At 52.3% G+C, this 21,765-nt stretch overlaps 1 protein-coding gene across 1 annotated transcript in view; it reads right to left on the minus strand.

Annotated features, from left to right (window-relative positions):
- Positions 1-218: 218 nt before the first annotated feature.
- Positions 219-21,765, minus strand: part of BDKRB2 (bradykinin receptor B2) — a 28,268-nt gene continuing 6,721 nt past the window's right edge. The window contains exons 2-3 of the mRNA XM_045561284.1: positions 5,805-5,917; positions 219-3,783 (exon numbers count right to left, since the gene is read on the minus strand). Coding sequence (XP_045417240.1) covers positions 2,688-3,783; positions 5,805-5,878 — 1,170 coding nt within the window. The 5' untranslated portion in view covers positions 5,879-5,917 and the 3' untranslated portion in view covers positions 219-2,687. The remainder of the gene's footprint in view (positions 3,784-5,804; positions 5,918-21,765) is intronic.

Here is a 21,765-nt window from a genome sequence, read left to right on the forward strand (position 1 = left end):
TTGAGGAGGCGCATTTCATAGATGTTGATCAGTATACATATTGGGTATGCATAGTCAACATTGTTTCCCTGTAGGAACACACCATCACAAAAGCTTGGAGACCACTGGTCAGGCTGAACAGAAAGAAACGGAATCCCCCCCGGGCTTCTGAATGCCCAAGGAAATGTCCCAGAGACAAAACTCAGGGGTTTGGGGAGTTGTAACAAATGACAGAGCTATGCAAAAACTCCTCATCCATTTATTATGCCGTACAGAAAAGACACGTTTTCACGGTTCATCCATTTTCTCATTTGTTATAAATGTAACAGCTCTTGGGGTCTGTCACAGGACCACGCCCTTTGTCAGGGCATCAGCACAGCACAGGGCTCCCCTCCTGCAGACTCAGTTGCACCTCAGACCACTCGCGGACCCCACGTGACCACCAGAGGGTAGCTCTGCTCCTGGGAGACCCTCAGACCACCCCGCTCCGCCCTTGAACGACTGCCAGTGCCACACAGCAGCCTCCTGTCTTTCGTTCACGATGTGGACATCGCTTGGCTTCAACCTAGTACTAAATATTCTGTCTTCTCTCTCCAGCTACAAGTGTGTCCGCGAATCAGGGCAGAGGGATGTGGCTGGTGGGGGAAAAAGGGTACGGTGGGGAGGGAATCCTTTGACTCTTTTTGTTTTAAAATTCAGAGTTGGATGGGTCAGGGCGTATGGGCTCTTAGCCATCCAAATCCCCCTCGCCCTCCAGGGTGCAGCCTCTCCGGAGAGAGCCAGGCAGCTAATGAATACTCACTCACCGAGTGAGCGGTGCCGCCGGGCGCTGCCGCGTGGGATGCCCCCCAGCGACCTTGTTCTAAGCGGCTTGGGTGGTACGTGCCTCTGCACCGCCCCGCGGGGCTTGGCACAGCGCTGGCCGCAGCAGGCAGTTTATAGAGACGAGTAGAAGAAGGAAGAAATTCCCCAGGGAGGAGCTGGGGCTTGGGGCAAGGCCAAGCACGCTGGTCCAGCAGGACACCTGGCCCGGGGCAGAGCCGCGCGGAGCCGTGCCCACCCCGTGGTGGGTTCGGTGGGAAATGGATGGCTGGGCAGCCGCTTGGGGGTCTCTGTTTAGCCCGGTCATGCTCATCGTGTGGGGGCCTTGTCCCCAGAGCCCTTTGTCAAGGTCGCGTGTGCCTGCGCTCAGACTACCCAGCCCAGACACCGGCCTCGCCTTTAGGTAACCCCCACTGCTTCCTACTCACTCTTCTTGGGGTCACACTGGGCCACCCTCAAACCATTGACTGGCCCCTTGGCCGCTGAGACAGGAGCAATCCCGAGCAGTCTGGTCAGAAATCCCTCCGTGTCATCACACAGCAGACGGTGCAGGGGGCCTTCTCCCCAGCGCCTGCGTGCGCGTGCGGGCAGGGGCTCAGGGTGACGGGAAGGGAAGGCGGGAGGGGGCTACGGAATTGAGCACCTGCTGTGTGCCAGACACAGACAGGCGCTTTACAGTCCAGCGGTCCCCAAACCTTTTTGGCACCAGGGACCAGTGTCATGGAAGACAATTTTTCCGTGGACCCGGGTCGGGTGGGGTGTCTTGGGTTGGGGGAAGGTGGCGCGGAGCTCAGGCAGTGAACGGCGCCTGTCTTCTAACAGGCCGGGGACCGCACCAGGCCACAGCCGGGGCGTTGGGGACAGAAGCTTCACACCACCACCGGCGTCCAGCACTGATTCTCCTCTGCAGAGCTGTTTCTAAACCTCAGTGTCTTTTCCTTATAATACATTTATCCCAGTTCCATGTGCATCATAATGCCTCACATTTACACAGCACCTTTCGATTTTCTAAGTACTTTTATGCCTATAGCTTCTTTTAATCCTCACAACCACCTCATGTTACAGAAGGGGAAACTGAGGAAGGGACGAGGTGATTGTGCAAGTAGCTATCAGCTGCGCTGGGACCGTGGGCTCCTTGGCCCCTCTGCTCTCTGTACCGCCCATATGCCTTGGTTGACACGTGATAGAACAGCCTGCTGGTGGCTCCAGAGCCCAGTCATCCCCACACTGGTTTTCTAGTTCCTTGAAGACAGAGACTGTCTTCTCTTTCTTCCCTCTTGCCTAAGGCATTCAATGCTGCGTATACAGAAAGTGCTCTATAAGTGCTTATTGGGTTCTTCGCTTGCACAGACCACCTTGTCCACTGGTGAGGAGACCCACAGAATCCTGTCTCCAGGTTCTTACCAGGGATTCTTCAGAGTTTAACCTTCATTAATACAAAGTCCGAGCTGGGTGGATTAAAGAGACCCAGGGCAGTAACTCAGCCAGGCCGCGCCTGTGCACTCGGCCACCGCACCGAAGCTGGGGCGGCAGTTCTCCTGGGGATCCGAGCAGTCTTACGGGGGCAGCGAGGGAAGCTCAGACATTCCTGTCCCTGCCCCCAGGCCCCTGGCCCCCTCCACTCCCGGGGAGCAGCAGGCTGGGTCCAGTGTGGCAGCAAATGGGAATGATAATGCCGTCGTGTTTGTGCACGAGGCCACCACATCCTCATAGCCCTGCTTACTGCAATTGGGCAGGACAGGAATTCCTCTCCTGTGTTTTCTGGAGACACCGACTCATTGCCCAAGGTCATGCACGGGATGCTTTCTCTGCCTTCCTGGCCCACGCTGAACAGCCACTGTCTGTCAGTCCTCACACGAATGAACAGTAGCCCTGGTGGCGTCAGCTCACGGCCTGCTCCCCGCCCCGTCCTGAAGTTTGTGGATCTGGCGCTCCACGGAGACGGAGGTGCGCAGCGTGCCCATGGAGTTCTCTATCTGGGTGGGTTCTGACCTGCAGCCCCACTTCTGGCACAGTCCGCAGTACACCTCCCGAGACTTCTTCCGGAAGCGCTTGCCCACGATCACGTACACCAGCGGGTTGAGGCAGCTGTTGCTATAGGCCATGTAGGAGCTGACCTGCGTGAGGATGTCGATGATGTGCTCGTCCCAGCAGCTGGAGAGGACACGGAGGCGCAGCAGCGTGTCCAGGAAGGTGCTGATCTGGAACGGCAGCCAGCAGATGACGAACAGCAGCAGCACGGCCAGCACCAGCACCATGGCCCTCCTCTCCGTCTGGATCTCCTTGAACTTCTGCATCTCGTTGTTCCGCAGCACCTGCATGATCTGCACGGTGCAGAAGGTGATGATGCTCAGAGGCAGCAGGAAGCCCACGGTGTTCAGCAGGATGTTGGTGAACACCACCCAGGTGCGGGACGGGTAGCTGATGATGCAGGCGGTGACGTTGTAGCCCTCGTCTCTGTAATCCTTCATAGTCCGGAACACCAGCATAGGTGAGCTTAGGAGCAACGTGCACCCCCAGATTACCAGGCTGTAGAGTTTGGCCCAGCGCACCCCGCGCATCCGGCCCATGGACATGGTTTTCACCAGAGCCAGGTAGCGGTCGATGCTCACCAGCATCAGGAAGCAGATGCTGCTGTACAGATTCATGTAGATCATGGCGTTCACCACCCGGCACAGCACCTCCCCAAAGATCCAGTCGAAGTTGTTGGCGATGGTGATGGTCCAGAAGGGCAGCCCGCACACCAAGACCAGGTCTGCCGCGGCCAGGTTCCCCAGGTAGATCTCCGCCACGGAGCAGCTGCTCTTGTGCAGGCAGAAGACACTGAGGACAAAGATGTTCTCGAGGGCAGCCAGCACGAACACAACCCAGAGGAAGGGGGCCTGGATGGTGTTGAGCCAGCTGAGCCACTCTTGCAGCTGGTGGCAGCTGTTGCCCTCGTTAAGAGCAGGCACTTGCGAGGTGAGGTTGAGCATGTCAGCGCTGAAAAAAAGTGGAAAAGAGGCTGTTAGACCTCGAGGTCACAAAAGGAAGGCGATGGGGTAAGATGGCTCGTCTATTCAGCAGACAGCATCCTGAAGGCAGCCAGGACGTGGCCAAGTCGGGGTGCAACTCAGGCTGTTTTCTGCAGCCCGTGCTGAGACTCGCATCCCTGTACACCTGACTTTCCCGGGCCTTAGAGAGCCTCCTCTGCTCCTTGGGCCTCAACTGAGACCTCATGTTCTTCATCTGGAGGCTCCACTGGGATATTTCCTTGGCCAGTGTCCATCAACAGCACTGTGATCATGAGTCTTGGACCCTGGACCTCCTTGCAGCTTCCGCGATGGGAAGATACACTGCACATTCCTTCCTTATCACCCGGGCCCCTTGCAAGGGAGCTGGTTATCTTTCAGCCTCTCAAAGGCTTGTCATAGATGAGTAATTTATTAGAAGAGAGAGATGATATCATTCCAGATGGAGAGATTCTACCCTGGCTCTGAGATCACAGCCCACCTTCCCACTCCCTGTCTGCCCGGGCAGTCTGCCTCTTCTGGCGAAGGCAGCAGAGTCATACGTCCATACCCTCCGTCCGGGAAGTGTTGGAGATGATCAGAGGTTGCATGGTGGAGAAGGGGCGGGGCCGCTGGAGCCAGACAGTCCTCCTGGCTTCACATCCTGGCTCCCTTATTTATTGGCGGTGTGACCTAGGGGAAGTTACTTAACTTCTCTGCACCTCAATGACCTAACCTGTAAAATGGGACTAACAAAGTCTACTTCTCAGAGTTGTGGTGGGTATTGAGACAATGTGCAAAAAGCTTCAAGTGCTGCACATGGCTCAATAAACATTAGTAATTGTCTATTTTGGGGAACCTGTTAAAGTAACCAGTGTTAAACCCCAGCACAGAGTTGGCAGGTTCTTGCTCCTGTGTCAGTGGCCTCATCATTAACCCACTAGCTTCTCTTTTACTCTTAGGCAAAACTCAGTGGCCAAGGGGCAGAAGTGTTGCCATTAAGGCTAATTCATCTCTACCTTTAGCGAAGTGGCATAGGGTTTGGGCAGACATGGGTTCCAGTCCTAGCTGTGTGGTCTTGGGCAAATTGCTTGACCTCTCTGAGCTTCCATTTTGCTTTTTTTTTGGAGTAGTGTATTACTCTCTTCTTGATTGACCTTGCATGGCTGTTGCAAAGTTCAAATCATGGATATGAAGACACATTGAAAAGCCCAAAGCAGAGCCCAGTGGGCAGGACTGGCCGGGCGATTTCCTGGTACCTGTGTGTGGGAGCGGGAAGGTAAAGGGCTCTTGTGGGGAGGCCCGCTGCTGGGCAGCCCATGGAGAGGAGCTGAGCGACCATCACGAGAGAGATGCTGCTGACTGTCTCTGGGATCTCCCAGCAACAGCCCCTCTGCTTCCCGGAGCAGCTGGCTGGCATCCTGGAGCCAGACCGGGCTTTTGATTCACCCATCCATCCATGCTTCGTCCCTTCAATGTTCCTTCAGCATCTGCCCTGTGCAGAGCTCCGCCCTGGGTGCAGGGACGCAGAGAGGGGTAGCATCTGTCCCCTGCCCTGCCTGAGCTCCTGACAACGGTGGCCCAGTGTGTGAGGAGTGCTGTGTGGGGTGTGTGGGGGAAGAACTGGGGTAGAGGCGGTGAGCAGAGGTGGGGAGGTGACTTTGGAGCTGGGTCTTGAAGGATGAGAAGCATTTCAACAGGGGACGAGAAGGAGGAAGGGCAGACCAGGCGGGGGCACAGCTTGAGCAGGGGCACAGAAACGGGAAGCTGCTGGTGTGTTCTGGAAGGTGGCTGTAGATGCTGGACAGGAGTGAGGCTGAGTAAGGGAGTAAGAGTGGTCGTCCCTGGGCGCTCAGAGGTGAGGCTTTGCCTCTGAGGACTTTAAGGAGGTGGTGATGGGATAGTTGTTCGTTCAACTGTTGTCCAGAACATGAAGACCGAGCTGTCCTGGGAGTTCCCCAGGTTTTCTGTTCCCCACCCCTAAATAGCAGATGAGAAATCCCTTTGGCTCACCTGAAAGAGGCCGTGGTAGGCACAGAGCCCTCATGGACAGACACGAACATGGGTATGTTCCAGGTGGAGGACATTTGAACTCAGAGTGGGACGTGAGTGAGGCCCCGCCTGGGCTAAACAGAGGAGAAAAGATGGTTAGATTGGGGGGAGGGGGCCACTGGGGACCATAAAACACAGGTATCTCCACCAGGGAAGGGCAGTGGGACCTGCTGAGTCCTTCCGGTGACACATGCTTGTGAAATACTTACCACATACTGGGTGCTAGGGACATAGTGGGGAGGAGGTGGCAGACATCACCCAGTCATTAAATAACGGCAAACTAATCTAAGTGCAGTGAAATCAAATAAAAGGTCCTGTGACAGCACAGAACTTGGGGTCCTGGGCCAGCCTGGGAGGATTAATAGACATTGCTGATGAAACCCGAGGATGTGCAGGAATAAACAGGGTGAGAGGATGGTGGGGAGAGAGAAGGAGCACGTGCAAAGGCCCTGAGGCAGGAAGAAGCTGGTGTGAACATGTGTTAGGCCCTGGCAGCTGCTGCGGAGGCAGGGTGGTGGAGGGGCAGGGTGGAAACAGGGAGACCTGCCAGCGAGGGCTGCCCTTTAGTCTGACCTGGGCTGACGGAGACAGAGAGACTGGATCCCAGAGAGTTTAGAGAGTAAAACTGACATGCCTGGTGCTAGACTGGACATGGAGGGGATGGCATGAGGGTGAGGAAGGCAAAAATGTTGCCCCCAGGGGCTGCCGTCTCCTGCAAAGAGGAAGAAGGAAGGGCTGATTTGGAGGAGGAAGAGCATGTGTTTCAGCTGGAACCTGTGGAAGGTGAGGTTCTTTTGAGACTTCCAGGGGGGATGGGGGAGGCCATGGGGCCCAGCGTGGGCCTGGAGCTCAGGGGAGGGGTCTGTGATGGAGGTGAATTGGACAGGAGGTCTCGAGTGGCTTCGAGCCTAATAAGGGAGACAGACACAGATGAGTACTTCCGGTCCCTCGGGGTGGTTACCCATACAAGGTACTCTGAGGTTCTGAGCCCGGGGCCTTGCCCGAGCCAGGTGGAAGGTGTAAGCCTTTCTGCCCAGTGGGCTTCCATTGGATGCTTGTCTCCCTCTTCACGTCTCACTTCCCTCCCATCCTGGGAGGGAGGCACTGGCTGTATGCTTGCCTTGAAGGGGAGGAAATGAGGTGCAGACAGGTGGGGTCACTTGTCTAAATCCCATGGCTGGGAAGAGCTGGAGGTGGGACTAGAACCCTCCTCTGGAACGGCTTCCTGTTCCAAACTTCACGCTCTCTCACGGATCCCAAGTGACCTTGTACTCCTGTCTAGGAAGGGTGTGAACAGCTGTGGTCCATGCATGTGTGTGTGCGTGTGCATGGGTGTGTGTGTGTGTGCATGGGTGTGGCCACAGATCGGCCCTACTCTAGCTTTCAGCCACTTCTCAACCAGAGAAGTGCGCGTGAACAGCGGCCCCCTGGGCTGCCAGAGCGCTGCTCTCCTAATTCAGTTGCGGGAGGTGGAGACCAGGCAGTGGATGGTTCAGGGAATTTGAATACATTTTTTTAAAGTGCTGAGTCAGCAAACAGGAAGTGCCGTGGAAGATAGAGAACCAACTTACAGACCCCTGAGCAGAGCTGAGATCAGGATCTGGGACTGGCAAGAGATGCAACGAGCAGCGGCATTTTCCTGATCCTTCCAGGAGGGGAGTTGGAGCAAGGGAAGAAAGACCTAGCAGCTTCCTTTCTGAGGGGCCCTCCTTCGCTCATGGAAAGAAAATTCAGCTGGGGGTCAGAGGTCATGTGTTTGAATCATTCATTTTAAAAAACATTTGGAAGATTATCAAGTGTGTATCACATACTGGTGATTCACAGGGAAGAGTGAAGACAGCCCCCCTGCCCCCCGGGGCTCTCTCCCTAGCTGAATCCTGCAGCCCAGGAACCTCAGCCCACATGGGACGCAGAGAACTCAGGTCCTCCCAGCTTGGTTCCCTGGAGGTGGTGCCCAGCGTTCCCTCCCCGACCTCTGTTAGGGGCTGTCATGGGTCTACCTGGTTGGGTGTCCCCAGATCTGGCCACCTCAGCCCAGCCGGAGCCTAATTGCTTGCTAATGGCTGCAAACATTGCTCTCATTTTCAAAACAAAGCAGAGGGCTTTTCCCTCTGGCTTTCTCAGGATGTCCAGAGAGTAGGCGGTTTAAAGACCTGGGAGAATTTGGGAGTCTGAAGCCACCATCCTTGGTCCTTGTTCCTCCCCCTCTGCTTTGGAGGCATGCCCTGGGGTGGGGCCCCCTGGCTCCCCACTGCCCCAGAGGACCACACTCTGGGCCCTTTGCCACCTGCCATCCCTTTGCGTTTGGCTGCTGGGCACCAGCAGGAGCCTGGGAGGGGAGTGTGGGTGGAGCATGGGCTCCTCCCTGGGGGCCTGACCAGAGTTCACTGCTCCCACCAGGGCGGGAGGCTGGAGGGGGCCAAGGCTTTGCTGTGCCAGCCCTGAGGCACCCTGAGGTGCTGCCTGCTCCCTGTGGCGCTCCAAATGCTGTCTACACCGCTGTAAATAGCCCCTCTATTACCAGTTTGAAGGTGCCCTCTCTTTCCTACTGGGACCCTGACTGACACACCCCAGGATTATAAAATCAGATGTTGGGGACTGTTTAAGGCACCCTGGGGAGGGGTCCTGGGGCAGGGTGCTCTGCAGGGGGAGGTGCTCTGAGAGGGCCCCCCTGAGGGCTCTTCATCTCTCTGGGCCTGGGTTTCCATCTGCAGAGCCAGCAGGCTGGACCCGGGTCCCTCGCAGACTCTGATCCTCGTGCCTGGCATGGCATGGGAGGGGCAGGAGATGACTCTGCCGCTGGGCTTTCCCCCCCTTGGTTTTTAAACAGATGCTTTAGAAGGAACAGCTAACGTTCTGATTCACTTGTACTCTTTCCCCTTCAGAGTTCTGTCCAAGAAGACTTACTGTAAAAACATTCCCCTTCTTTTAATTATGCAAACACTGGATCTGGGTGCTGTCAGGGGTACCTTCCACTGCAGGCTCAGAGAGTCTGTGCTGGTTTCCCAGGAACCCAGGTCTTAGGGCCTTTGAAGCTGTGGCCTCCACAAAATGCACAGTGTCACTGTCTCAGGGGCCACGTTTGCATTGTAGGGACCCCCCAGCTTGTAGCCAATGACAGGGCTCAGGGCATGTTGCCCCCAAATAGAGCAGCAGAGAACGGCAGATGCAGGAAGGACTCTGGGACCTTCCCCGGAAGCAGGCCATCAGACCCCACGTGAGAGGCGCCCTCCCCACCCCAGAGGAAAGCAGCGGCCTCATCTCCGAGACACGGGCACGGAGAGGAGTGGGAGTGATCGGGCCCCGCCTGTTCCCCGTTCACTACACTCAGCTGCTACCCCTGTGTCCTGGCACGTGTCTCGTGACGCTCCGCTCTTCCTCAACCCCAGCATAAAACGCTCAGGTTGAACTGCTTCGTACGAAGGCTCCCATGTCATGTAAAACTGATACAAAACAAATTTGTATGCTTTTCTCTTGCTCATCTGTCTTTTGATACAGGGGCCCCAACCAAAAACTCTCAGAAGGGGAGAAGGAAAAAATATGTTTTCTCCCCTACATCAGCTTGTGTCCCAGATTTTATGGCTGTGTGTTAGAGCCAGGAAGCATTTCACAAGGCAAGGAGGTAGACCGGATGGTAAATAACCTTGAATCATTTAGTGATTCCTCTGATTAGGCCAAGGAGAAAGTCCCAGCATGGAGCTGGTGTGTCTTCAACATCTCTCTATGTTCACAGTCTCCCCTTTCGTCAGAGAGAGAGCAGGCTCAGAGCCTGGCTGGTCCTCCGAATCTAACCAGATGTCAGCAGCATTGGTTATATTCCATTGCATTTATTTTTTACCGATAACTTTTTTCTTTTATGACAAACAATACTTATTTTCCATTTAAGTTGGTGATATGAAATCACAGTTCAAAACTAAGTCAACGTTAAATAAATCTGTGGTCCTCAACCCCCGGCTGTGGACTGGTACCAGTCTGTGGCCTATTAGGAACTAGGCCTCACAGCAGGAGATGAACGGCAGGAGAGCGAAGCTTTGTCTGTATTTACAGCCGCTCCCCAACACCACCTGAGCTCCGCCTCCTGTCAGATCAGCAGCGGCATTAGATTCTCATGGGAGCAAACCCTACTGTAAATTGTGCATGCGAGGGGATCTAGGTTGTGGCTCCTTATGAGAATCTAATGCCTGATGATCTGAGGTGGAGCTGAGGTGGTGATGCTAGCACTGGGGAATGGCTGCCAATACAGATCATCATTAGCAGAGAGGTTTGACTGCACAGAGACCAAAATAAATCAATTGCTTGCAGACTCCTATCAAAACCCTATCAGTGAGTGGAAAGTGACAATGTAATAATAATAAAAATAAAGTGGACAATAAATGTAATGTGCTTGAATCATCCCCAAACCATCTCCCCAACCTCAGTCCATGGAAAAACTATCTTCCATGAAACTGGTCCCTGGTGCCAAAAAGGTTGGGGACCGCTGAAATAAATAGTTGCACAGGTGATGCAGAGATGGCAGAAACTGGGAATGTGATTGAACAAATGTGGAAAACACAGTCCAAAATCATCTAGCTGGAAACTTGCATTACAAACAGCCTGGTGGTTAGGCGTAAAGGCTGGAAGCAGACCTTGAATTGAGTCCTCCTCCATGGGACTCATTGTTTAATCTCATTGTGCCTCATTTTTCTCAACTGTATAATGGGGGCAGTATAAAAACAGCCCCTGCCTCCTGGGGCTGCTGTGGGAGTAGACGAGTCCACGTGTGTGTCTGAGGTACGGAGCACAGTCAGAGTGTTCGAGAGTGTAAGTGGCTCTTCCTGCACCGCCCAAGAAGGCTCGTCTGCTCCAGCCTCACCAGGGGCTGTAGGATCTTGGGGGAGGCCCCTCCACCTGCTCTCCTGCTCACGGACCAGCTGAGGCTCGCAGACACTGATTGCACAGCTGGATGGAGAGACAGGTGTTGCTGGGACACTACCAGCCTGTCCATCCAGGGGAACCCTCGAGAGTTGAGCTGTCTCTGATGTGGTTCGAGGGTGGCTGTTCTCCTTTTGCATCTCCCCTCAGTGGTAGCTGAGCACATGTGTGTGTGTGTGTATGTGTGCATGCATGTGTGCATAAGGTGTGAGGTATGCGTGTGTGTGTCCCATCCTATTCAGTTTCCTCAGAGGCGACAGCCCTGCCTTGTTCATTTTCCCACCCTGCACCGTGCCGGCTACTGTGTTTTGCACATCCCAATCTCTTGAACAACATGTGCTCCGTAAGTAAGTAAAATCCCTCAGACCACACAGCGAGCTGGAGTCCAGGCCAGAGCTAGAAAGCTCCGAGGTCTGCGAGTCCCTCTTGGACACCTTGCCAGCACAGATGCTTTCCTCTGCAGTCTGGTTTGCACGGTCCCTGAGCCAGGACGCTGTTTACAGACGGTCACAAAGGTAAGCCTCGGGCCAGCACCTGTGGGGTGAGGGAGGGGGCGATGGTGCCACACAAACCGTACCAGCCTCTACGGTGGAAGACGCGCGTCCCTGAGCACAGAGTTTCCAAGGAGACTTTTTCTCCTTTTCCCTGAAAAGAAGGCCAAAGCTGGCTGTGGACTCTTTTTTTTTGAGACAGAGTCTCACTCTGTTGCCCAGGCTAGAGTGAGTGCCGTGGCATCAGCCTAGCTCACAGCAACCTCAAACTCCTGGGCTCAAGCAATCCTCCTGCCTCAGCCTCCCGAGTAGCTGGGACTACAGGCATGCGCCACCATGCCCAGCTAACTTTTTCTATATATATTTTTAGTTGTCCAGCTAATTTTTTTCTATTTTTTTAGTAGAGATGGGGTCTTGCTCTTGCTCAGGCTGGTCTCGAACTCTGAGCTCAAATGATCCTCCCACCTCGGCCTCCCAGAGTGCTAGGGTTACAGGCGTGAGTCACCGCACCAGCTGTCTGCAAACTCTTAAAGAGAGCTGAATCAGAAAACCTGATTCAATCCTAGACTTGTGGGCCCTTCCAGCATTTGGAAACTTTATGGGCCTGGAATGTTCTGGAAACATTTTTTGGGGGGGAAACCAGGAGGAGCCTTGAGAAGCAGAGCCCCTCACCCATCTTCTCTGCAGGGAGCACGAGGCCTGCTTGTGTGAGTCTGCTCACCTCAGACACCCTGGGGCTTATTTACTTATTTGTTATCTTTTTATTATTTATTTATTATCTTCTTATCATTTATTCTTGTTCACTATAATTAGATTACGCTGATTACCATGGTTCATTTCTTTCTGTATATTGCACTTTGCAGTTTTAATAAATGGGAAATTTCATCTGACATCCTAATACTACTCTTTCCCCTTAAAAAAATAACATCTCCCTTTAAAAAAAGATGATATTACCACAGTAAAGAACATTTAAAACTAAGATTAAGATCTACCTGAGTTCTATGCTTAAGCACAGATCTTTTTGTATTCCATATTCAACCATCTTCTCGTCTCCTGCAGGTTTACCCGGAACATATCAAGGGGATTTTTCACTGTCGTTCCATGGTTGTCATGACCCCTCTAAAAAAAGGCATCGTATTTGTTTATTGTCACTTATTAAACTGTTCCTTTATTCTAGTCCCCTTTTATTTCATCTGTTTCCCTAGTGCTCCAGCCATGGGGACGCACTCCCTGTCCCCCAAGGACATTTCCCACATTCCCACCTCTGTGTGGCCTTGGCTGCAGCTGCCCCTCTGCCCGAATGCCCTGCCCCGTGCTGCGTTACTGACCCCTGCACGGCCTCCTGCAGGTTCTCTGCGCCGGTCAGCGTTAGGGGTCAGCCCGGCTGGGCTACAGCCGCCAGTCATTCAATATCCTGCTAATCTGGGTGTTGCGGTGAAAGAGCTCTGTAGATGTGGTTAAAGTCCCCAGTCAGCTGATTTTCTTGAGAGAGATTGTCCCCCATTCTCCAGACGGGCCTCAGTCAATAATTTGAAAGGGCCTAAGAGCAGATCCGAAGTTTCCCAGAAGAAGAAGAAATTTAGCTTGTGGACAGCAGCTTCAGTCCCTGCCTGAGGGTTCCAGCTCCCCTTCCTGACTTGCCTAGCCCTCCCCTGCAATCACATAAGCCAGTCCTTGCAATGAATCTCTCAGTACGTATCTCCTGCTGGTTCTGTTGCTCCGCTAGAACCCTGACTGACACACTCCTTGAGCAGGGGTGTTCCCTCCTGCCTCTGCCGTGACATTTATTGTAGGGCTGCTTGTGTCATTGCTCCTTTCTTTCTGTCGTAGGTGCTTAATAAATGGTTGCTGACTGACTCCTAGAGGCCAGAGTGATCCTTGCTTCTCCTTTTCTCCCCAGCAGACGTATCTGCAGGGTGCAGGCAAAGGGAAGCAGGACTTAGCCTGTGCCCCACCTGTTACATCCTCAAAGCCACACTGAGTAGTTGATGTATCATATTCCCACATTCCGGATAAGAAAGGCAAGTCAGTAAACTAACCTGAGGTGGTTCTAGCTCACACAGCTCATCAGAGGCAGGTCCAGGATTCAAACCCATGTCTGCCTGAGCCCAAATGCCAAGTCCTTTCTCTAGCACTGGACCAGCTCCCACCCCGTGAGGTTCTTAGTGCAGGGCATATCCTGAGGACTAATTGAGGGGTCGGTGGGCTAGCAGGACCGGCTGTCCTGGAGGGGGAGCTGGGACTCACATCCCTCCAGGGAAGAAGCTCTGAGTAGGTGGCTGCCAGGGGACAGCTCAGCTCCAGGCTCAGCTGGCCGCAGAAATGGGGGCCGCTGGGGCCTCAGCAGCATAGCTCAGGGAAGTCGGCAGCTCCCTGTGGCTCTTCCCTGCCCCTGGGCTCTGATGGGTGTTCAGCCACTGGGATGTTTGATGCTGCGGGTCTCTCAGCCTTGCCAGCTACCTTGGGTTTGGGGCTTGAGCCAAGTTTGGCAGGCACAGTGTGTGTGTGTGTGTGTGTGTGTGTGTGTGTGCTCGTATGTATGTATGTATGCATGAATGTTGGAAGAGCATGAACCAGGTGCCTGGAGATGTCCCCAGGGGGTTGGCACTGCAAGGGTCCTATGGTTTCATGACTGAGATCCACACCTGATCAGAAAATCCCAGCTCCAACACTTATTAGCTGCGCATAATCTTGGGCAAGCAGCTTAACTCCTCAGGGCCTCAGTTTCTTATCTGTCAAATGGGAATAACAGCACCTACTTCATGGGGCTGACGTAAGTATAAAGTACCTTAATGACTGTAAAGCTCTTAGAACAATGTCTGACGTTTTAAATGCTTCATAAATGTAAATGTTTCCTTTCTCTCTGTTTGATGTCAGTTTTCTGCAACAATCTTATAAAAGAAAAGAGTTCTGGTGCTTAAGAAGAAAATCTCTGGCTGGGCATGGTGGCTCATGCCTATAATCCCAGGATTTTGGGAGACTGAGCCAGGAGCATAGCTTGAGGCCAGGAGTTCAAGACCAGCCTGAACAATATAGCGAGACAACGTCTCTCCAAAAATTAAAAAATTAGCTGGGCATGGTGGCAGGCACCTGTAGTCCCAGCTACTCAGAGAATCTCTTGAGCCCAGGAGTTTGAGGTTGCTGTGAGCTATGATCACGCCACTGTGCTCCACCCTGGGGGTCAGAGCGAGATACTGTCTAAAAAAAAAAAAAGAAAGAAAGAAAGAAAGAGGAAATATCCAACCTACCAACCTATCCCCACCATCTCTTTTACAGAGAGGAAAACTGAGGTCAGAGAGGTGATGAGATGTCCAAGGCCACACAGCAAGGAAATGCCAGCCTGGACCAAGAGCCCAGGCTCTGCCTGCTGGAGTGGCCTTTTGGGGTCTGACCCAGGCCAGAGGGGCTCACGGGTCTGGGGCCAGGTTGTAGCCCCTAGGGATATTGCTCCGGGGGCATCTCACTTCAGCATAGGATTGTGGTACTGGGCATATTTGTCTTTCTTCCACCCTTGGAAATTCTTGCCAGATTAACCTTACAGAATCCTGGACTATTAGGCTGGGAGGGGCTCTTGGACATTATTTCATCAGACCCCCACACATTACAGAGTGAGCATTCTCCGGGGACACACAGCCAGTTAGTGGCTGAGCTCAACCTTGAACCCAGGTCCTGGAGTCCTGGTACCCAGGATCTCTGTTCTTTTATCACCCCACAGTGCCCCCTCCCCAGGCAGAAGGCGGAGCAGTGAGTGTGCTAATACCGTCTGGCTGTCAGAGCCAAGCCCTCATGCCCCAAGGCCACGCGGAGGCGCGGCTGGCATACACGACTCAGGAGCAGTTGCCTTGCGTGATGGCAACCATGCCCTCTCCCCACATTCCTGCATGGCTCAGGTTTCCTGTCGTGAGCTCATACGAGATTTATAACGGGAGGAAATAGAAATCCTTGCCAGAGAGCAAAACCCAAAGCCACATGAAAAGGGAGTGTGTTTCCCAGAAAAGTGATTCCTCAGGAACAGCTCAGGCTGGGACGTGAGCCGTGGCTGGGTGTGCCCAAGAAGCCTGCTCCTCCTGCAGGCTCTCGGGCCCCCGGAAGATCCCCGATGCCCGGGGTTGGCATAGGCCCTGCTGGGGCAGGAGGAGAGGGCGGCTGGCGGGGCCTCTGCCAAGCTGGCCGCTGGCCCGGCTCCCCCATCACGGGTGAGCGTGTGCTGTGACCCGTCTTCCCACCCCGCCCAGTTTACAAAACAAGGGGGAGGAAAACACAGTGAACAGAGAGCCTGAGCCAGTCCCCGAACAAAAAGAATCCTTCGTGTCATAAAGTGGTTCCTGCCCTGCGCAGCCAGCATGCAAGAGGAGTGTCAGAGAGCACGGAGTTTAGGGCGGGAGGGGTTTTGTCCCTGCAAAGTCTGTGGCCTGAGACTTCCTACAACACGCCCCCCTCGTTCTGAAGGGGCTTATATCACTGCCCTTTCACCTCCTGGGAGTGGCCTTCTTGCCCCATTCGTTCATTCATTCATTCAATAAACTTCTATTCCCAGTGTGTTTGCCACTCTCAGCGAAGCCATGGATATGGTGGGCAAGACAAAAAGAATTAGGACACCAAGCAACATTCTAGTGCCATTCTTCAAGGGCCATTTCAAATGTCACCTCCTCTGAGAAGCCTTCCCAGACCTCTCAGCCAGCAGAGATCCCTCCTTTGTTTGAAACTCTATAGCAAAGATGTGGAAGGAGTATTGTCTGGGGTCAGAGCCTTGGGACCAGGTGTGCCCTTGGGTAAGTGCCTTGACATCTCTGAGCCTTCACTTCTTCATCAAGAGAATGAGGGTTTGTAATAGATGATTCTGGAGACCTTTACACAAACACATCCTTAAAGAAGGGGAAGAAGCAAGCTCCCCATCCTGAGAAGCATGCAAGCAGAGGCAATGGGATTGGCACACTGACTTTTCAGAGGTTTGTCTCCTCACTCCTTGCCATCCAAAGGTTCTCATGGAGCTGGGTGGAATAAATCAGTCTCAGAAAGTTCCCCTTCACCACATGCAGCACAGAAGAGGTGGCTCCCTGCCTATGTCCCTGCAGCCTCTGAAGATCCCTGTCCTGGCCCTGCCCCGTCCGTCCTGCCTACGTCAAAGCTTCGCCCTAGCCATGAGGACAGAGCCAGGACTTCTGTCCTCTGTCCAACTCCACTAGGGGAGGTGGAACCCCTTGGAATTGAGGGAGTCCACCTTAAGAATTCCAGAGCTCTGGGTTCTGCCAATGCTATGCCTTTTTTTTAGAAAGGAGCAGGAGGGAAGCACGTTTCTTCAAGCAGATCTGCAGAAAAATGGGCCCCAAATCTCTCAAGACTGGAGAAGCAAGGCCGGGTGTGGTGGCACATGCCTGTAGTCCCAGCTACTCAGGAGGATGAGGCAGGAGGATGGCTTGAGCCTAGGACTTGGAGGTTGCAGTGAGCTATGATGATGCCACTGCACTCTACCTGGGGTGACAGAGCAAGACTCTGTCCAAAAAAAATAAAAATAAAAAAATAAAAAAAGACCAGAGAAGCAGAGAGGATAGAACAGTTGATCCCTGAGCCCCCAGCATAAGCATTCACATCATGCCTGCACTCAGAGTCAGACAAACTTAGGACATGTCTTGGTTTTGCCTCTATGAGCTGGATGCCCTGGGGCAGGTGACTTAGCCTCTTGGTAAAACGGGGATAACGTCCGCTGAACAGGGCATTGTGAGCACTAGTGACAGCATATTAAGTGCCTGCAATGTATGTTCACTTCTTTTATTTTGTTTCCACACTTCTAAGCACATTCAGATAAACCCCAGCAATGTTGGGACTATACTATCACCCCTGTTTTACACATGAGCAAACGGAGGTACAGCCAACAAGACTAGCCTTGGGCTTTGGACCCAGGCAGTCTGGGCCAGAACCTCAGCTTGCTTTTTTTTTTTAACTTTTTATTATGGAAAATTTTGAATATATACACAAGTAGATAGACTAGCACCGTGAAACTCCGTGTGTCTTTCACCCAGCTTCAATAATTACCAACTTACAGCCAGTCTTTCTTCTATACTCAAAGCTACCCCACCCCTCCTATAGTATTGAAAGCAGATCCTGCACGTCTATCATTTCATCTGCAAATGTTTCAGTATACATGCCTAAAAGCTAAGGACTCTTATTTCAGACAGTGCAATTAGACAATCATTATCACAACTAAAAGAAACTAACAATAATTCCTTACCAGCATCAACTACCCAGGCAGTGTTCCAATTTCCAATCGTCTCATAAGTTTCACACTATTTCTTTCCCCCACATTTCATTTTCTTGAATCAGAATCCAAATTACTTCACACACTGAGCTGGGTGATATGTCTCTTAAGCTTCTTTTCATCTGCAGGGCCCCCTGCTGCCTCCTGCTGTCTTTTCTTCCAAACCCCAGTTGCTTGGTCTACAGAGTTTGTTTCCCACCGCTTAGAGCAGTGCTGTCCGATGGAAATATCACATGAGCTACGGAAGTAATTTTAAATTTTCTAGTGGTCACATTAAAAATAGTAAAAGACATGGGTGAAATTAACTTTAATTATATATTTGATTTAACCAAATATATGCAAAACGTGATCATTTTAATATGTAATCTATATAAAAATCATTGAGTTATTTTATGCTATTTTTTCCAGCTAACTCTTCAAATTCCAACACTTACTATACGTCTCAAGTTGGAAGTTTGAAGTGCCCAGGGCCACGTGCAGCCAGGGACTGAGCTCATTGTGTGCTTCTCAGAGCCTGTGATATTGCGATGTAATAGGACATATATATTTGGTCTTTGACCCTGGTTCCTGACACAGAGCTCCTAAAGTCTTTTATTCTAATGAGGAGACTCTTTGTGGGCTCCTGCAAATCTTCAGGGTGGAGTCTGGTCCCCAGAAAGACCAGCACAGTAAGAAGCTTGGAACTTTCAGCCCCACCTCCCATCCTCCAAGAAGGAGAGAGAGGCTGGACGCTGAGCTAGTGATTGATCATGCCCAGGTGATGTGGCCTCCACAGGAACCCCTAGAAGACAGGGCTTGGAGAACTTCCAGGCTGGTGAACACAGGGAGGTGCTGGGAGGATGTTGTGCCCGGAGAGGGTACGGACGCTCTATGCCCCTTTGCCACATGTGGCCCCATACCTGTGCTCCATTTGGCCATTCCTGACTGACATACTTTACCATAAATTGGTAAACTCAAATAAAAGTTTCCTTGATGCTGTGAGCTGTTCTAGCAAATTATTGAAACTGAGGGGGGGGGTTGTGGGAACCCTTGACTTATAGCTGGTCAGTAAAAAGCATAGGTCACAACCTCCATCCCCCACAAGCCCTCTTGTACCAACCACTCAAATACTCAAGCAGATTCCTTCTCCTCCAGGAAGGCTTCCCAGACAGCTGATTCTCACTGGCAGTCCACTCAGATAACCCCGGCACCCTCTGCACTGTCTGTCTTTATAGTGTGGCTATGGTGGTAAAGGACAGCCAGGCCTGTCCTCAGGGGTCTGCCTGGTGGTGGGAAATGTTCCAAGGTGGGGGGCCTGGAAAGTTCCCTGGGGCAGATGATTCCTGAGACCTCTGCCCTGTCCATGTGTACCAGGTGACCTGGGTTGTAGGTGTGGCTCTCGTGTATAGGTCCCAGCTTGGCTTCTCCACTAGGACAATGTGGCAAGGGGTGCTGCACTTTACAGTTTACACTATGGTGGGTTTGCACAGTTCTTTCCCCGACCCTCACAACTATCCCACGAGGGACTTGTTTTGCCTGTTTTACAGATGAGGAAACTGAGGCTTAGCGGGAGGGAGTGATTTATCCCAAGTCACAGACTCTAAGTGGGGACCCAGGTGACTCCACACACAAAACCTCCCAAGAGATGAAAAGAACTAAGAAGGAGCAAGTTGATTGTGGTCACGTGTCTCAGGCAAAGTTGCCTGGAGGAGCCTGGGGACTGGGGCTCCGAAGGGGCTTATGAGTGCCCTGCCCGAGCCCCAGTCACCTAGCAGTTACTACGGGGCCACCTTCTCAGAGCCCAGGGGCCCCTCGGACACCAGGGTCAGCCTCTCAGGTGCCCTGGGTGGCCAAAGGTGAGCTTGGGGCTGGGCGACTGGGAGGGCGGGAGTGACAAGAAGCCCTGGGCTGGGCCCCCGGTCCTCGCTCCTCTTCTCTGGACCTCGGCTTCTGCATCTGCAGGACGGGGACAGTAAGAGCGCCCACCTCTCAGGTCGTCATGAGGGTGAAACGAGCCAGTGCCGTCACATGCCCAGCCCAGGGGCTGGCACGGAGCTGGTGGCCATGCTCAGCAGCTGCCATCGGTGTTGCTCTAGCTATTGTTATTATTAGACTCAACATGTGCCTTTGAGAAGGCAGCTTTCTCTCTCTGGGCCTCAGTTTCCCCATCTGTAGAGCAAGGGAGAGTGTAAGGTCCTTTGTACTAAAATTCCTTAAATGCTACAGATTTAAGTCCTAGGACTATATACGGCTGCCCATTCAACACCACGGCCCCCTCATCCCTTGGCCTTTCTGGTTCAAGGCACATATTTTACATTTGTAGGATGTGAGAGTTGCTGGAGGTGCCGACTGTATGTCAGATCTGTGGGCCTAATTTTCTCTTACTCCTCCAAATGACACTGTGGGAGGGGTTGTACTGGGTGTGACCCCAGACAATGTTCGGGGTGGAAAATGAACTTCAGAGAGGGCACTACCTGAGGCCACCCAGGCTCAGACCACCCAAAGTCTGTGCTTATTCTACCCCACCAGGCTGTCTTCTTCTTGTAGGGAGGTGGGGGAAACAGAAGAGTACTGCTATTTCTCTTCCGTAATATGTCGCCTCGCACTCCCTCCAGCCCCCCAGGGACTGTAGTGTCCAGCTCAGCAGGTAGGAGGGGTCTTGAGACTTGGCCGGAGCTGGGGCACAGCCTGCACGCAGAGCCCTGGGCGTTACCATCTCTGGTGCTAACACAGGTGGAAAATTCCCACTTCCTGAGCTGGGATCGGGGAGAATTTCTGACATGCATGAGCTTGCCTACTTCCCCTTGTGTTTCACATTTTTGGAGCCAGAAACAAAATCCTCCAAGATGCCCTGCCTGGCCCCCTGTGAGTCTACCTGTGCCTGCCAGAGGGCACCCCAAGGCGGCCCACCCTCCTGCACGCTCTGCCCCGGAGCCAGCTCAGGGGAAAGTGGGAGTCACAGCTCTGTGCCTCTGTGTACTGGCAGCCTATTAACCTCTCCGGGCTTGTATCCCTATAGGTAAAATGGCATGGCTTGTTAGTAGGTATTCAATCAACATTAGATTACTATAAAGAGGAGTTGGCATTTGATGAGGCACCAGCTTCCCTGTCTCCAGGGATCCGCCTTGGACTGTCTGCTCTGCTTTACTGCAGGCATCCTTGGAGCCAAGGCAACATACAAATAATCTAGTTTGCAAGTGTTTAGTGGGCCAGTCAGACTGAGGGAGGCAGGCAGATGGCAGCTTCGATGTCGTCTCTGCGTAGGGTCAGGCAGGAGAAAGTTGAGTGGTTCCCAAACCTGTCTCCAGAAAATTCAATTTTTGGATACTCTGGAGATGCAAATCCAGAAACTAAGAAGATGTCCTTTCCTTTTTGCATGGCATTTCCAAAAATAACGAAAGGACAGGAAAAGTTTCATGCACTGAGATGTTCATCACCATGTTAATGAGGGACATAGAAAACAACCTAAATGTTTAGGACCAGGGAACTGGTTAAATACATAATCCTAAATCCATGCAATGAATATTAGGCAGGCAGGAAAAAATGATGCTTCTAAGAGTTTGCCAAAAATGAGAGACTACTTATGATACCATGTCTAGGGAACAAAATGCTGGGTACTAAATTGTACATACAACATGGTTCAAAAATCTGGAAGGCAAAATACCAAATTATTACTGGTGGTGGTTGTCTTTGAGCATGGGTTGCTTCTGAGTTTTCTTTATTCTTTGGAGTCATTTCCAAGTTTTCTATGATGAACACATATTGCTTATTTTTTTTTTTTTTTGAGACAGAGTCTCGCTCTGTTGCCCGGGCTATAGTGCCATGGTGTCAGCCTAGCACACAGCAACCTCAAACTCCTGGGCTTAAGCAATCCTTCTTCCTCAGGCTCCCGAGTAGCTGGGACTACAGGCATGCGCCACCATGCCCGGCTAATTTTTTTTTTATATATATATTTTTAGCTGTCCAGCTAATTTCTTTCTATTTTCAGTAGAGATGGGGTCTCACTCTTGCTCAGGCTGGTCTCGAACTCCTGACCTTGAGTGATCCTCCCACCTCGGCCTCCCAGAGTGCTAGGATTACAGGCGTGAGCCACCGCGCCTGGCCCACATATTGCTTTTGTAATAAAAATATTTAAATAAGCCAAGTGTTTTTTTCCATTAAAAAAATAGGAAATGAATTATGGGTTAGTTTATGTAAGAATGTTAATCAGCCAATTTGCACTCAAAGGAAAGACCTTGCTTACCTAAAAACTGGTAAATAAATGCACAATCATGTTTTAATTTAA

This window comes from Lemur catta, chromosome 1, assembly GCF_020740605.2.
Source record: "Lemur catta isolate mLemCat1 chromosome 1, mLemCat1.pri, whole genome shotgun sequence".
NCBI lineage: Eukaryota > Metazoa > Chordata > Mammalia > Primates > Lemuridae > Lemur > Lemur catta.